The following is a 17,707-nucleotide window of genomic DNA, read 5'->3' on the forward strand; positions in this document are numbered from 1 at the left end:
TACCACAGAGACAACATCGACAAGAACATGATGGACGAGTTTCGGCGCCTCGAGAAGCACCGCCTACTCACTGTAACACAACAGCACTTGTGCGCCTTTGCCACCGGTGTTGACCCAGACGCGGAATTTCCTCTGGCGCTAGTAAAAACCAGATCACTCAACATAACGGCAACACAATGGAACCACACGAAACCGCCACGATGCTTCGCATCCTCATCAGGGTTCCCCACGGGAAGATGGTGTAATTTTTTAACTTACAAGTCTTTTGATGCCCTGGGACGAAGAGGTGCAATAAGAAACTTTTCACACAAAAAATTACAATTTGCTAAAGCGTTCGCTCCTAAAACAACCAGCAACCAATGCGCAATTAGTACGAACGCTCAGAGGGATTGCGAATCAAAACATGGCGTGAAAGAGCAAGTCATGCTACTTTTGTTCCAGTCGTTCTTCATATCTCAAATAACTTGCGCTGCCCGAATCCACACCTTTCAGAAGCGAGCAATGCACAATATAAGCACAATTGTCCGCAAGACTTAAAAACAAGCCCTAGATTTGCCCAGAAGTACATAAACTGTCCGACTTCTAGGAATTGGGCTGCACAAGAATCTAGAAAAATCGACCGAAGCCCACCTTACTGCGCCAACCACACGCCCTGTCATTACCCCCACTAGACGCCTCATACTACTACGCCTAGGCTACGAAGCCCCACAAACCACTAAAACGATGTCGACATTCCATTGGACATGCATTGAAGCTGTAGAATCCCCCACATCCATCCTCACAAACATGTAAGAAAATGACCAGCCAGGATCCAAGCACTCGATAAATTGTACGGAGACTCTAGCTCCAGGGTTTACACGGATGCAGTGGACTACGCACGAGCGGCCGCCAAAAGTGCCGTTGTAGGAACCCCCTCTGCACCCTCCACGCGGAAGAAACAGAGATCGCGTTAACAATACTGCATACTCGAGTGATTTCAATAATCGCTGGTTCTCAAACGTCGTGCCGCACTTACGTAGCGGGAAGAACACCAAAAAAAAATTCGGCCACCTCCGAATTTCTTCGATCCGAAGGCTAAGGAAACAGCGAAGCTGGTGCTCTTCACTAGCGTTAACATGGCTTTTCTTTTGTGTGCCCCTTTCTTAACAGATAGATGGTCACAAACCGAAGCTTTCTCTAAACAAACGGAGTTGGATCAAAGATCGCAGTCCACTCTCCTTAAATCCCAACTACCAAAGTCTGAAGACAAAGTTCACTTCAGTAGAGCCAAATTCCAAAGCCAACGGCCGCCCTATTGGCCCACAAGAGATGATGTGAGCTGCGAATGCAGTGCTAGCGCAATCGAATGGACGCAGGATCTATAATGTGAGTACCCTTGCTCGATTCCCCTTGCGGGATGCGTTTTTCTTCGTGAGTGCGCACTCTCCGAACCTGCTGCTGGGCCTCGTGCCTCCTTTCCACTTTCCGTCGAACTTACTTCTTGGCCTAGCGGATTGCTAACGAAAAAATTCGCTCGGTGCAGTAGGGAGAGGAAAAAATGCGGGGCCACGAAAACGAACCGACATCTTTTATCGTTAGTAAGTCGTAGGCGGAGATAATTAGTTGCAACAAATTTCTGAAAACAAAAGAAAATATTAAGAAAAACAAATAAAAAGAAAATTCCCCAAAACAATCGGGCCAATTAAAAATAATAATCTTATACAGCTCCCTCATTAGCCAAACAATCACCAAAAAATTCCGCGTAATAGCGTTCAAAATCCGCAAAAAACACATGGCAAAAATGGCGAACCCTGTAATCCCCTGGATTTCTATAAAAATGCGGAAATGGCGAAAACACTCGGTGTAATCGTTATAATAGCGTAAAGGGAAATAATTGGTGACAGAATTTGGGAAAACCACAAAGTAAGAAAAAGGTAATATTGTTAATAAAATCATAAGAAAAAATCTAACATGCATCCGGTAGATCTCTCCCAAAAACCGAGGAATAAAGAGAACGTTATGCCAAAGAACATTAAAAATATGAATAAAAATAGCCTAGAAGGTCCAACTTTGCAGTACTTACGCGTTTCCAAAATAAAAATAAAATTAGCGAAGAAAAGGCAACTTATCACGATAATGATAAAAATGTAAATCATTGCGGAAAGAAACAATGATAAACTTGAGAAGAATAAAATATACTAACGCTTTTTGCTACTCGTTCTAGACAAGCGGCTTAAGAATTCTATGCTAGACAAATCTGTCAACTTCGGGAGTTTTTTTTTTTCTACAGCAGCGTTTTGTTCTGCGATATTATTCTCGAACTATCAGCGTAAGCTGAACGAAATACGTATAACTTAGCGTAATTTGGAAAGCACTATTGCGTGATGATACTGAGAAAATGTAACATTGAAAAATCCCACAGCTCTGCGTTATGCTACGCAAACGCCGTGAAACCTAGGTAGTGTGAGGAAATATGCGTGATATCTTTGTTCGTGATCCAGATCGGTAATTTTTTAGTTATTACGTTTCAAGGCTTTCGCTTACATACGCATTGTATGCATTACTGTATATGGTGAAAAGCGATGTCACCAGACGTAAATGCTAGAACTATTATCGGTTACAACTCCAATATATCTGTGACGTCGGGGTAGGTGTAGGGGCAATATTACCCGGCCGGTTGTGTTAAGGGATTAATAGATTTCAGTGGACGTTTAAATATAGAACACATATGTGAATGGACGTATGCACACCTACTCGTTAGGTCTGTTAACAATTTACGGCATTGACACCTTGCCTATACCACAGCCAGAATGGAGACGCAATGTGATGCAGAAGGTAAGATTGAGCTTACCTCTGTGGGCTACCAGGCCTGCCAAATTCGAATAGAAAGGTTGCTGTCCGAGCGTTCGTATCAAGCTCGGTTTGCTTTGCAACCAAGCAGTCGAGGTCCCCATCGGCATCTTGGTCGTAAATAGCCAAGCCGTACGTATGCATTTCGAGTACCTAAAACAAATAAAAAAACAGGGATAAATATATGGTGTTACAAACTTTCAGTTAGGTCCAGAACCGTGACCTATGTGTCAAGAATGAAAATAGATGAAACAGACTGATCAGTAGACAGAGAAATATTTATATAAACACTAGTTAAGATTTTTAAAAAAATATGTGTTTAATTACTTAGCGAAAAGTACAGTTGTTTACTTGAAATTAATTGCTTTTTACAACCGTAATCATACAAAAAAAGCTTCCGACAATCCGAACTGTCGTGAAAAATTCAACAGGAATAATTCTAGAGGCGCAAGAAACCAGCTAACATAACCTGCGATAATCATTTTCTGGACACACCAGTTATCCCTTCCATACAGCCCAATAAAAAGTCTGCCTGAAATTTTTATTGTGTTGCCACATAGTTCGTAGCATTTATCCTTGATTCGATTTCGTTGTGCTTTTAGGTCTACCATGTGTGGTTGGAGTCGCGTTAAGCGCAGGCGCTGGTGCGACTCTTTCCTCTCAATGCTTCCTCTTCGACTTGGCGTGTCATGGGTTAGACCCATCCATGGTCTCCCATTGCACATTATTTCACTTAACGGGTCTAGATCGAGATAGGAAGAACCGTAAGTGTCCTCTCTTTCAACTTATGATTCAGCTCGCCTTCCTTGTGGGACCCAGTATTCTGACCCCTAGAAGAAGAATGGACCTTCAAAATGTTTAAAGGCGCAGTCACCATGAAGGACCTATTCATTTCACAATGTAATCTTAGTGATTCCTCCAACACGGCTACACAAAAACGGGCTCATTTTAAGAGCAACTCTTTCAAAGCAGAGAGAGAGCGAGGGAGGAACTTAACGAAGCTGTTCCCCCAGTAGAAAAAGGGGCGCAGGCGACGCTGGACCCCAGTGGAAGCGTAGAGCAATCGCTTTTGCCAAATCCAATGAACATCGCCGGCACACCATTGTTGTTTTGTCCGGCTGTCTACTTCCACAAATTCGGCATTAGCTCGACGAGCACACGCAAGTTCATGGTCGCGCTCACACTTGCGTTCTTGCATGGCTGCCCGCAATTCGGGAGAGCGGACCTAGCGCTCGCGACCCATTATGGCCAGAATACATGCAGCGATTATGCGTCAAAAAGACGACAAACAACGCCCGGCGGCGCGCGCCCGACGCCCGGCGGTGGAAAAAAAGTCGTACGAAAAGTTCTTCATGGGTCAGAAAAGTTCGTCGGTGGCGGAGCGGCAGCGAAGTGAGAAACCGCAGAAACCAATCAGGTGTTCGGATTTTCCCTCCATGGCGTGTACAAACCGCGCAGGATGCTAGCTTTGGAAGTGGGTGATAGACGTAAGCTTCGCTCGTCCCTACTCGAGGTAAAAAACGGGACTGGAAATCTCAGATTGTTGAAGGAAAATCAGGTCGCAACAAGTAAAGTCCGCGTGAATCCGATAGCTGGAGCCGCAAGAGAAACACGGTACCGTCCCAACTGCCGTGGCTTGTGTCACCGAGGTAGGCATGTACGATAGCTTTTATCAGGTTAAAGGCAATCCGGGTACCTGTCCTGTATTATACAGCAACAAGGTGCTGGTCTGCGGGATCGGCGAGTGAGGAACAGGCGGTGTCACTGCGGGGGCCTCTCAAACGCTACAAAAAGGACTAGAAGAAGCCAGCCGTGTGTATTGAAAGCCCAGTTTAACATGCTGTATTTTGCCAAAAGGCGACATCTCTTGGTATATCGCCGACGTAGAATGCCGGCTTTATGTTCTGAGAGGCACTATAGTTCGAATCTTTCTTCGCGGGTGTTCGTTATTTTTTGTACTTTTAGTACTTTTAAGAACTGCAAACGAATGTTTAAGTAGAAAAAAATGATCCCGATTCACGCAGGATCGTTCACCGAATTACAACCCAAGCGGGAAGCATAATAACTTAGTCTGCTTACTGAACGCCACCCTTGATTCTGAGCATGGAGGGTCTGGGCATGGAGGTAGGGCAGCACGACGAACATACGGCGTTCTGCCGCGGTAGATTTTCCGCCGGGAGTACTTCGTAGTGAAAGTTTGCGCCATGTATTGTGGCTTTTACGCGGCCGGCAATTCACTTACTGCCCAGCGAAGCGCGCAGAAAACTCCCCCGACTGTAGGAGTATGGCGTGATCCGCCGCGCCACTTGTGATATTGACGACCTCTCTCCAGAATCAGGGAGCGCCTCCAATTCGTACGCCGACATCCGTCTATTGCGAGAGCGCTAGCGAAAGCTGCGAGCAAGGAGGGGGAGAGGGTAGCGTAAGGAGGAGGCAATTCTTATCGACCGACGGCACCGACGGCACCTGTGGGGCAATTCAAACTTTACTTGAATAAAACATAAGTAACAACGGGAGCATCTTGGCGGCAGAAAGCCTAAGTGTTTCCGTGACTACTGGAGTACACCGTGTTCTGAATACATGTGAGCGAGTGTTCGTGCATGTGAGTCCCTACGTGTATGTGCGTGCGGTTGTATGTTTGCGTGTGCTCGTCAGCATGGGCGTCGGAAGGGGAGGGGGGCGCAAATGAAGCACTTGGTGCCACCACTTCCACGGGCCAGCCCCAGCACAACTGCACCGCCCCCTCACTCTCTCATTCTTACCCTTGGATAGAATGGATTTGCCCCACTCAAGGCGAAATCCTGCCAACGGCCATGATTGTTTGTGTGGTTTACGCGGAACGTTTATACAAAATATATGTGGCACAACAATGAGGGTACTGCTTTGTCTCTGTGCAAATGAAAAAAGCCTGGTGCCGACCGTACCGAAGACCCCTGCCGTAAAAGGGCAGCGAAAGCAAAGTACAACCTGTGTACAGGAAAAGACTCGTGCTATTCGAGTCGTGCAACTTCGTTTTGGGCTCCAAGGACGTTGTTTAACCCAAAAAGCATCGTAAGACTTCCTATTTTTACGCAACGAAACGTCGACACCTACACAAAAGAAAAATTCGAAAAACTTATCAGTGCAGGAACTCCATGATAGCCTTCCGGTTGCACAATCCGGCGGCACGCGAAGCACGACTAAATATGCGAAAGTAACAAAGAAAACTCGATGAGTTGGTAAGGGTGCATTGTGAAAAGAAGCGCAAAAAAGTTACAGGGACATCTACATTTTCATCCTAAGACGTAGGGCACGAAAGCGATACTTCGACTCCCGCAAGCGTTTCTGTACGTAGCTGGTGCATTTCCGATCTAAACTTCACGAGCACGAAAGCTTATCGAAGACAAAAAGACTACCGACCATGTTTTTTAATCCCTGGTCCCAGGAGGGACCAAGGCTCTCTACGCTTCTGTGGCTTAAATTTGAGCGTGAAATCTCCCAAATGCGAGGTGTTGGTCAGTTTAAGCAATAGGTGAGTGGCACTGTATCAAAATGTTTATTTCGTGATGTCTAGGCCGGGCTGAAGAATTTCACTGTTTCTAAAAATAGAGAGAGAGAAGATCTGTGTTCAGGAAGATATTGTGGTGGTTTATGAAAAGTGTTTAAAGAGATGGCAGGGAGCTGAAAGGTGGAACCTGAGTCTACGGCACCAGATGCAGCAGCTCCTTGCCTTGACCTATGAATCAGCTAACGCTAATCTTGAGGCAACCAGCGGGTCAAATCTGCCTCCCATGCTTCGAATAAGGGGAATATGTTATGTTTGAGTTGCTGTCCCCTTGCCATACCCTTGGGAATGGGTAGGTTTGGCGCAAGACGGTGAATGTTTGTCTATTTAGGACAGTTCTAAGTAAATATCTGATGTTTGTACCGAACAGCTTACCGCACATGGATTGTCAGATAACGCTGGTCGTTTTTAGTCTACAGAGTTTGTGGTTCTTCGCAATTCAGACCTCGCCGTTGGAGGCATAGGATGAGGACTCGTTCTCCACGTTTTTGGAAGAGGGCAGTGTGGTGGTGGTTTTCACGAGCACGGTAGCGAGTTCGTGTGACTCTTGACTCGTGTGTCTCGTGTGACTCGTGTGACTCGTGTGTCGTCCGTTTTCTGACCATTGGATGCGACTGTCCAGGTAACTTTTGTTAGCTTTCTGCATTATGCATGGAAATATACCACCTAAGCGCTTGGTATTCTGCCTCCAGAAAACTGCATAATGCATTTTGTGAGTTCGTATTGACGTTATGCATTTCTTTTGTACTTCCACTAATCGTATTCCGAGGAGAATGGATCCAAGTTTCACTTTGTTCTTGTATGCGGGAGGGTCATGCAGTCACAAAGATTTCCCGAGTAGTCAACCGAGTAGGGCCTTGCTGGAACCTCACTCGGTGTGGCCTCGGCAGGCGCAGAAGACCGCTCTGATGCTGTGCCCTTTTGCACCACAACGGAGAAGGATCGCGTATGCGCCATTGAGAGTCGCCTCCTCGCCTCGTGAAATTTTAGGTTCTCCGTCACCTGGAGTGTGATTATTTCTTTTTAATTTTTTCATGCTAGGTAAGCACGGTAGTATGATGACTGGTTGCCCTTGCAGTTCACACAGAGTTGTTGTGCAGATTCGCAGTTGTCGGCAAGTTGTTCGTTATAGGCATATTTGGTGCATGTCTCCCTGCCCCGACAGCTCAGAGTGCCGTGACCGTAGCGTTGGCATTTGTAGCATCGGTATGGGTTTGGTATGTAGGGTCTAAGTTTCCTCTTTTTGTAACTTACGTCTACAGATTCTGGAAGGATGCTTGATGAGAAGGTGAGGACGATGTGCTTAGCCACCATTTCTTTGTTCTCCATTTTGATATTGATTCTGTAGACATTTGTGTCACTTTGTTCTTTCAGCCCTTCTAGAAGCTCCTCCTAGGACAAGAACATTAGGTCGTCATCTGAGATGACTACGCGGACTGTATTTAGTGATCGGTGCTCGCTGACAGTTACAGAGATCTCTCCAAAAGACGTTACCTGTGGCAGTTTATCACACTGATTTTGGTAGATTAGTTATAGGAGGAGGTCTCCGTTGGCTAGCTTCTGATGAGATGCCTTTACCAATTGTGGCTGTTAGCATTTCTGCAACTGCAAATGGTGAGACAAGTTGGGCAGTTTTGTCGGGGTCGTTACTGTGCACCACATTGAAGCGTTGCAAGTTGACATTTTCCGCAAAAACGTTTGTGGTTCCATCGGAGCTCCTAGTTTAGGAGAGGGATCTGTTCATCAAAAAAAGAAGCCACAAAATGAAAAATATGTTCGGCCAGGCTGCCAGCCGCCCACAATGAAGCCCAACAAGGGGACGGGACAGAAACGTACGACAATTCCTGCCTTCGCCAGCGGTACACCACGAATATAACCAAATATGGCTGAACTCAGGGTCGTTCGCCACATAAGGTTAACCCTAGTCAGGAAAAACTTAAGCTGTGAAGCAATGAGATGACAGGAAAGTTGTTAGAAAGAAGACAGGAAAATGAAAGATGGAGGGGAGGACTGGAAGATGCTACCGCGGATTCCTGCCGGGCGTTTCAACCCGGAGGCACCGTCTACGAGAAGCGGAGGCCAAAGGGGTGTGTTGCCTTTGCCAAGGGGCCTTAAAGATCTCAGCACTCATCGTGGGCTCAACCACAAGAATCTCTTTTCCCCGGACACGGCGCCGCCACGCGCGGCTGCACGTGGGTGTTAGGGGTCCGTGGTGGCGCACAGCAAACGCAAACATCTGCAGTAACAGATGCCACCTACAGCGTAACCTCTGTTCCACCTGAGTAACACGTTATCAAGCTTGTAAGAAAGTTATGAAATTTTGGGTGGACACTTTAATTTGCCCAGTGTAGAATGACAGTCCACCAGTCCGATACTGCGCAATTCATTTCTCTTGTACTCAGCGTTTCACGAAATGATCAATGCGCATTTGTTATTACAGCTCGTAGAAACGCCCACTCAAATCGGTGCTAGCAGCCCAACTTTGCTAGATCTATTGTTTTTAATAACCCTGATCTTGTGTCGCCTGTGCTCGCAATTCCCGGTATTAGCGATCATGACGTTGTTATCGCAAACGTACACTGCCCTGTCAAGAACAACCGGCCCACAGAGCAACGAAATGTCTTGTGAAAGAAGGCAACAACAGCTCGCTGTCGCGCGCACTAGACGCATTTTTTCCAGAATGCCAGCTGCATAGTTTATCTTTTGGCATGAACGAACAGTGGAGTTTGTTTAAAACGAAATTCCTGTCCCTGACACAAGCATTCATTCCTTCAAGCATTATGTCAGCGAAGCGCCGCACTAATAAATCGTGGCTCAGCAGGGAACTTCGTTCTTTGATCAGCAAAAAGAATGGGCTGTTTAGAAAGTATTGTTTTTGCCCCAGCCCGAGCTCCGACCTATAATAAAAAAAGATCGGCGAAGTAGTCATTAAATAAATGCGCAAAGCGCATAAAACTTATCTAGACTCTCTGAGCGAAAAACTAAAAACCAACCCTGAAGTGATGTGGAAATATGACAAAAGGAAAAATAAACGCTAGTATTCCTGACGTCACGGGTGGCATTATATACGCAGGAAACACAAAGGGCAAAGCCGAAAGCTTTAACGTGTACTTTCAATCCATGTTTAATAGGCAAGCTTACTCCAATACTCCGCAAAATTTGACCGGCTATACGCAAATGCTACACATAGTAATATCCCAACACGGCATCATGCCTCACTTACAAAAATTATACGTGCAGTCAGCTTCTCGCCCAGACGGCATTTCTAACTTTATCTTAAAGCACTGTGCAGTGTCCATAGCCCCATTTCTAACCCTCATGTTCCTAACATCCCTGCTACTGGGTGTTCAAGCGTCTGACTGGAAGAGTGCAAATGTAAATCAGTTATTTAAAAGCGGTGACAAAAGAAAGCTTTTTAACTATAGGCATGCTGCACCGCACACAGGCAGCGGTGAGCACAGCACTTTTCCTACTAATGTTGGCTGCAACGCACGTTAGGGCATCGCTAAAGGAGTGGCGACTCCTCGACCCGTTTTACCCAAGCCTGCAGCATGCTGTGCCAACAATCTATGGGGTTGACACTGAGACGTGGTGTAAAGAAAGACGGCCATGATGAATGCATCGGTTCCTCCAAGCCATTTGTATTATCCGCAATCTGGCTGGTCGGCTACAATAGCAGCGAGTGACGTATTTTCGCCTGCGCCACTAAAGCTGTTCGTTCTTTCTCGGCCTTGTTATCATGACGTTACGTTAGATGACTTCTTCGTGTGGGCGCCCGTGCGCGACTAGTGATAGTCCCGGCTGTTGGTGTCTGGGACAGAGTGCCGACACTTACGAAATATGGGGGCTACGAACCGAGCCCGTGATATGCGTGGCATCTTTCACAGCAGAAATGGCCCCCCGACCCAACAGGATATTTAAAACGGCGCTGCTTCTTCCGAGGCAAGCATCAGCGCAACGTGCCTATAGGCCTATCTCGCTGACAAGCGTTTGCTGTGAGGAACTTAAACACATAATTTATACACACCTAATGACTAATTCAAAGCAATAATTTCTTCTCCCCAATGCAACATGGTTTTAGGGCGGGGTTCTCGTGCGCTTTCAGCCTATTGAATTTGGACATGACATCGCAACTCACATTAACGAGGCACTCAGGTTGACTGTATATTTCAAGATTTTCGCAAAGCAATTGATTCCGTTCCATTTTCTTTGTTACTGCGCACGTTATCTGTTCTTGACATGCCGAGCGAACTGTTGAAGTGGGTGGATGCCTGTCTTTTAGGGAGAAAACAGTGCGTGTGGTTGAAGGCGTGAGTTCGTCAAGTACTTCGGTGTTGTCCGGTGTCCCGCAGGAATCCGTTTTAGTCCCACTTCTTTTTTTAATAGTTATTAATGATATTGTCTACTGCATTTCTAATCGTACTAGATTGTACGCTGATGACTGCTGCACCTATCGTGATGTAACCAACTTAGCAGACGCTGAGTTGTTGCAACATGATCGTAACTCTGTTTTTTCTTGGTGCCAGACGTGGGGGATGACGCTCAATCTGACTAAATGTAATCTGGTAACGTTCAGTAACAAACGCCACCCGCTACTTGTTGACTACTACATGGGCGCAGCATGTTTGCCGGCAGCCACAGAGTTTAAATACCTCGGAATCTTCTTCTGCAGCAACCTTTCCTGGAACCATCACGTCCATATTTTAACAATAAAAGCGAGCCGTGTCTTTAATTTCTTAAAGCGCAATTTTAGGCAAGCTCCGAATATGGTCAAGGAGACTTTGTATAGTCCAATTGTGCGCCCTTTTTTGGAATATGGTTGTAGTGTCTGGAACCGTTCACAAAGACAAACGTTGAGGCACTGGAAAGAATAGAGGCTCGTGCCACTTCGTAACAGGCGACTACGATTTCTCTAAAGCATCAACTCACATTCGCAGAAGATTGAGTGGCCTCTAATCGCAAAAAGCCGGAAATACCTGTGACTCTCGTTGTTTTTTATATATTCCGCTCATGAACAAGGATCAACAATAAAACGTATTTAAAACAACCAACGTACGTGGCCCCTACCACTGATCACTGTTTGATGATTCGCGAGTTTATATCCGGGATTACCACATTTAGGCCCACCTTCTTTCACAGAACAATGCCTGACTGGAACACTTTGACGGAAGAAATTGCCTGCGCTCCCCCGTCTTGTTTTGTAAAGCGTTTGCAAAATTATATGTTTACGTAATATCCTACCGTTTTGTTTGATAGGCCTACACCTTGTTAACACTGATAAGGTGCTTGTTGCCTTGATATGGATTTTTCTCTTTATATACCTTTTTTAAAGTGTTGTTTTTTTAACATTGCATCCGTAATTCCACAGGTTTGATGCATAATTATTGTTTAAGGAGAAGCAATCTGTTTGGTTTGTATGACAAGTGTATTTGTATATTTGTATTTCCCTTTTGCTTCCCCTCCCTCTACACTAATGCCCGCGAGGGTGATATAGGTATCTGGATAAATAAATAAATAAATATAAAATATTGTGACCCACGAGGATCTCCCACCGGCCTCAGTCGAAGGAAGCAGTAGGCCTAGCATAGGGAAGCATGGAGCCGCAGCTAATTATCGGCAAATCGCTAATTTGGCAAGCGGACACGGACCAAATATGTCGACCGCTATGAAAATGAGGTTGATGGCAAAGGAATTTCGCCGGATCAGGGCACTAGAGCATAGGTGTGGAAAATCGTCGGCGAGAAGTTCAAGCACAACGGCCTCGGGAAGCTAAGCCTACCGCTCAGAAGCCACGCAAGCCAAGATAGCGCCGAAGCCGCCGCTGACTTCTGAAACACGCGTGGCGATTAACTAGAAGGTGCCACCGGCAAGCGCCTATATAATAGGACAAAGAGAGCAAACGAGGGAGAGCTGCTCAAGAGTGCGCTAATCCTAGACCTCCGTGAGAAGACACAAAGATTGTAAACCGGCCACGCGGCGGGCTCCGAGTGAGCGATGTACCCCAGGACAAAATCAGCTAAGGCATTACTGCAGCGCCGCAAGTCGACGCAATTTCAGGAAGGGAATACATTATTACTGCAAAGCAGTTTATGCCTAACCCCCTTCCCCCCCTACCTGTTTTCATTCCGGTGTCATCGAATAAACTTGGTGCTGCTCCGGGGCTCCTCCTCACCACCGCTGACACCTCTTTGACATATATTTTCCCCCTCGCCTGTATTTTCCCCCTCGGCAGCTAGCGGCGGTAGTGCGGATATCAGATGATTGCGAACAATAAACCGAAGCACGGATGGCCGTACAAAATGCACTGACCATTGCTTTACTCCTAAACGTAAAATTTGTAAGCAGCGCGAGCTGCAGTGTTGTCGCTCATGGTGCATTTTTGCTACATCTCAGGAAGTGTTCGCCTGGACACCGAACGCACGGCGGCTTGGGCTACTCTGCTGCTACCTCGCAGTGTGTCGCCGCCCGGCCAGCATGTTTTAAATCGTGCTTGAACCTTCCATGCGTATGTCACGTGGTTCTGATTAGCCAAGCACAAGGGAGCGGCGAGCATGCCGTTGCGTATCGTGTTTGAACCTCCCGAGTAAACGTTACCTTGGTTGGAGTAGCGAGAATGGAACAGCGTCTGAGGAAAGTGACAGGGGAGGGCGCTCCTTGCTGGCGATACATGAAACATTACTGAGAGAAATGCAGTGAGCGAGATGACGACGTAGCCTGGCGTGTCGCACTCCTCTTCACCCTTTTCTAGATGCTCCTCTCCGTTTTCTTTCTTTCGTCGCCGCTGCGTTCGTTCACTCGGTTACGCGGACACAAACAGACGCCGCTCCCGCGAAGCCAACGTAACCGCTGCAAAAGGCTGGTCCCTAAAACGACAGAAACCCGCCGTCACCGTTTCCACTCAAATTCACTTGGCCAAGTAGGTGCAAATCCCTCCATGTAGAAGAGAAACTTTTCTAGTTGGAGCGCCGGCTTGATCCTATTATTCTTTTTCAGTTTAGAAGGTCTTCCGAGCGGCATTTTCGCCGGTGTCTTTCACGCCTCAGTGTGCGTCATCACCGGTTGCCGGTGTATGAGTGCAAGGTTTGCGGGTGGAAAAGAGGGACGTGCGCACACACCTAGGTTTTATGCTGCTACCGATGAAATGCCGGTTATGCTCGTATTTAAATGTCGAAATTACATGTTTCAATGCGGATGTCGCCGGCCCTCCTGAATCGAGTGGTTCGTGTGTGGGTTGATGTGTTACACAAGACATCTTACACACACCGTGGGATGCATACCAGGGAGAAGGAAAACGAACAGCCACATGTTTGTACGCACCCGCCGTGGTGGCTCAGTGGCTAAGGCGTTGCGCTGCTGAGCACGAGGTCGCGGGTTCGATTCCCGGCCGCGGCGGCCGCTTTTCTGATGGAGGCGAAAAGCAAAAACGCCCGTGTGTACGAGATTTTGGCGCACGATAAAGATCCCCAGGTGGTCAAAATTAATACGGAGCCCTCCACTACTGCGCGCCTCATCGCCTGCGTTGCGTCGGCGCGTTAAACCCCACAATCAATCAATCAATCAACATGTTTGTACGCGCAAATAGAGCTGAAGGGCTTCCAGATTTTAAATCGTTATGGGACGGATGCATGCCGTTCGTTTCGAGGAAGAAGAGCAAGAATCGAAGCGTTAGCCCGAACAAAACCACGGATGGGTGCTAAAACAACTGAAAGCTGCTAGCACCGCCGTTACCGCCTCAATTTCAGCTTGTGCAGTAGCGCCGAATCCCTCCCGGATGAACAGCAAACTGCCCGCTTCGAACGCCGGCGTGAGCCAATATCACTTCTTCAGAGGGCTTCTAGGGGATATTTTCGATGGCGTCTGTCACTTCTAAGCGCGCGCACATGACCGGTTGGCGGTTTATGCATCCGAAGGTTTGTAGTGAAATATACGTGGAGAAAGGGGGATGCATGCACGCGCAGCTATAGGTTTCATGCCCGTACTAATGGATGGCATGTCCGTTGCGCTGGTGCGAATTTTAAACGCGGACGTTAAACGGCCCAACAAGACTTGCCTGGAGTCCTCAGGGGTATAGCGGATGGGGTTTGTGTGTTGGGCTATGTTCAAATTACCGACGCAAAACCCGTATCATGATCTATTGACGTAAAAAAGGCCTTGTCAAGCAGTTAGGTTGAATGAGACGTGAAATTACGACATTCTGTAATGTTATTACGACAGTTAAGGCAACAGTCTGTACCTGGCACTACAAAAACAGTAAGATGCATACGACGCGGGAGGGACACAGGCAGTTTAATGTTTATCTGCAAGAACAAAGTTTCAATCCGCCAGAGGTTCATTCAGCTAATTGGCTAGAAAATATGCTCCATCGGAAATTACGATAAAGGTGTTTTGTTTTGTGCACTCCGGGACTGCATCCAGCTTTGCAGGTGATCCTTCTTCACAGAGTGGAAAGGCACTAATTTTTTGTCCAAAACATCAGCAGAACATATTGATCCTGAGTACCTTGAATTGGGAGGACGCCAAAACATTTCATTTACGAATCCGCGCCCCGTGGAACAGTTAAAAGAGTGATCCGGGGCATCGCGGTAGAAGACACCGCCCAAATATTTCGAGAACTAGTGGTGCGCAAGCACAATCCGCCGGCGTTGGAGGCGAACCGCATTGGCAAGACGAGGATCCTGGTAATCGCCTTCGAAGGTACCAAGGTTCCGATCTACGTGCGTTACGGGAACATGCGGTTGAATGCTCCCGGCAGCACAATCAAATCGACGTCTGCTACCGGTGTGACCACAGTACGACGCTCTATAAACGGCCTATTAAGCGTTTATTAAACCGCTCCGAATCTTGTTGCTTACCTTGAAGGAATCGATTACGTCTCGTGGTGGCTCGAGCTTCTCTTCAGACGAAACGTAAGGAACGGTTACTGAAAAACCGTAAAAGCTCACCAGAATGACGACTGCAAGGAAACCCATGTTATCACTACGCCGTCCCACGCAGCACTAAGGCGGCTCTTACCCTGCAATTGCATTTCCGGGTTCCCTACTACAGTTATGTGTTTGGAGATAAGTCTAACTGCCTGTCACAAAGGAATTTGGTTGAAACCTGCGCACATGTTGCCATGCAGCACTCTGAACAGATGATGTGAAAAGGAAAAAGGAATGATAGTGACGGAAATTTCGTAATGCGGATCGAATTTTTTTTTGAAGAACAATCACTTTTTCCTTCTCTGCGTTTTGCTACATTTGTGTATTGTGTGAATAACAGCTCAACTGTTTGATTGCTGGCTATAGTGAATTGATTTATCAAAAAATTTTAGATGTATTTGAGGAACAGCGCTCAAGAAGGCAGACGGGTGTATAGAAATGGTATATTCTTTGATATTATATTAGGAATGAGCGCCAACAAGGGAATAGTGTGGGAAAGAAGCATAATAATTATGAACAACGCGTATGTCAGTAATGTAATCGTAAAAGAATTAAATATTTGTTTTTTTATGCGGACTTCTTTATACAATAATTTTGATGGGTCTTTTTCTTCGGAAGTTTTTGATCATGAAAAAAAGGGTTGAGGCCTGCAGTGGCAGACCGTTTCAATTCTTTGAATGTTCACTTCTTGAAACCACACTCTTTTTTCGGCTTTGATTTGATTTCGACTTTGCTGCCGACGGAGGGAATTTGAACCAAACATACAACCTTAATTGTACGTCATCCACAAGGTGAAGCAGGACATCCCCTTCGGGCTCATCCCGCTGCCATCTCTACTACCCCGCATCAAAGGCTTTGACGGATACTTGGAATACTACCGGCCCCAAAACGAACTGATTGCAACTCCCGTACACCTAAACGCAAAAACAGCGAGAGAAACCACGAAATAAACAGCCACCAAACAGCGAGAGAAACCACCAAATAAGACCGCACGTAGAAAGCAAAACGCACAGTGAAGTGTTAATCTAACGAAGGGGGAAAACAACATGCGAGGAATGAAATGTTAAGAGGACTGAATTCAGGCCAGCAAAGTAACCGCATGCGTAATACAAGAACAAAGGTAGAAGTAATGCTCAGGCTAGAGGACAAGGACGAGAAATAGGAAATGAGGCAGCGAAATGGCCAACGGATTTACTACATAAAACACAAAGTGAAACGTTGCTCACAAATTAGGGAAAGCAAAAACGTCAGCAGAACGCACCTTACACGAGCGTTCGATCACGCAGCCACAGTTTCTTCTCCTTTGTATCTGTTGCACTCGAATGAATTGGGTGCGGCTGGGGGAGCGTCCACACCTTGGTTGTTGCACCAACCGCGTTGTTTGGCGGTCGACGAGGCGTCGAATGGTCCTGCTGCTACCCGTGCGGGTAACCAACAACGAGAGACCCACACGCATAACCACAAGCGCGGGCTTCAAGACGCTTCTCTTCTCCTGTCCGAGTTTGCGATTCTTACTTCCAGCACATGCTAACTGGCTGCCCGGCGCCCTTTCTTCGATCTTTATTGTTACTTCTGACCACTAAGTTTCTGCGGGCGGAAGCAGTAGTTTTTTATTGTTCTACACTGCAGAGACGCGTCAAGAATTAGGAGGCCAATATGTTTGTCCGCCGCAACAGTTGCGCCGTTTTCACGTCTCGTTGACCACTTTTCCACGCAAATGAGCACTGCGGACACTTATGAGGAAGAGTACTTGCCAGGCCCGACAGCGTCTCAGTTCCGTTTGAGTGCATGGCGCTCCTCGGGGCATCGGTTGTCGGTGTCATATCTTCTAACTGGCCGCCCTGCCAGCAGTATTTTCACCACCACAAATGTCTGGGGTAGTGACTGCCACTAGGAACCCCTTTGAGGAGGCTCGACCACAATTCGACAAAGATTAATGAGGAGCAAAGCAGATTTCCACTGCCTGACAGAAAGCAGTGCTGCTACATCAGTGGCGCTCAGACTAGACCCTTCACTACTGGCTAGCCAATCTGCCTTCTCTGGGCCTACACTGACCAAGCCCGCCCCCACTTCACCGGCGCGTGGCGTAAAGTCCAGCGTATCTGGCTGACCGGTGGTCTGGCGAACCGAGTGCACTACCTTTGGCTACATATACGAGGTTCCGCAGACAATTCCCATCCACGAGGAAAAAATAGCGGGTTCGCCATAACGCCTTCACGGGACGCTGCAGCCAGTGAGACGAATTTAGCTGACCTGGTCATAGGATCACGATGGAAAATCTTTCTTAGCACCGCAATTTTGTTGAAAGTGTGCAGCCTTACTGTGAATGGTCCAGCCACGCCCCTTGGCCCCCCCAGCCTGCTCTCCACCTCATGTGGCTGTCATTCATCGATTCCTGACCATGCAATGGTTA

General features: G+C 47.0%; 1 protein-coding gene across 1 annotated transcript in view; it reads right to left on the minus strand.

Moving 5' to 3' along the window:
- LOC144169249 (uncharacterized) overlaps window positions 1-15,404 on the minus strand; it is a 30,824-nt gene extending 15,420 nt beyond the window's left edge. Inside the window, exons 1-2 of the mRNA XM_077698307.1 lie at window positions 15,226-15,404; window positions 2,831-2,982 (exon numbers count right to left, since the gene is read on the minus strand). Coding sequence (XP_077554433.1) covers window positions 2,831-2,982; window positions 15,226-15,342 — 269 coding nt within the window. The 5' untranslated portion in view covers window positions 15,343-15,404. The remainder of the gene's footprint in view (window positions 1-2,830; window positions 2,983-15,225) is intronic.
- Between the last annotated feature and the right edge of the window lie 2,303 nt (window positions 15,405-17,707).

Source organism: Haemaphysalis longicornis, unplaced genomic scaffold, assembly GCF_048455015.1.
Source record: "Haemaphysalis longicornis isolate Haplotype H1 unplaced genomic scaffold, Haemaphysalis longicornis Haplotype H1 scaffold_2, whole genome shotgun sequence".
Lineage (NCBI taxonomy): Eukaryota > Metazoa > Arthropoda > Arachnida > Ixodida > Ixodidae > Haemaphysalis > Haemaphysalis longicornis.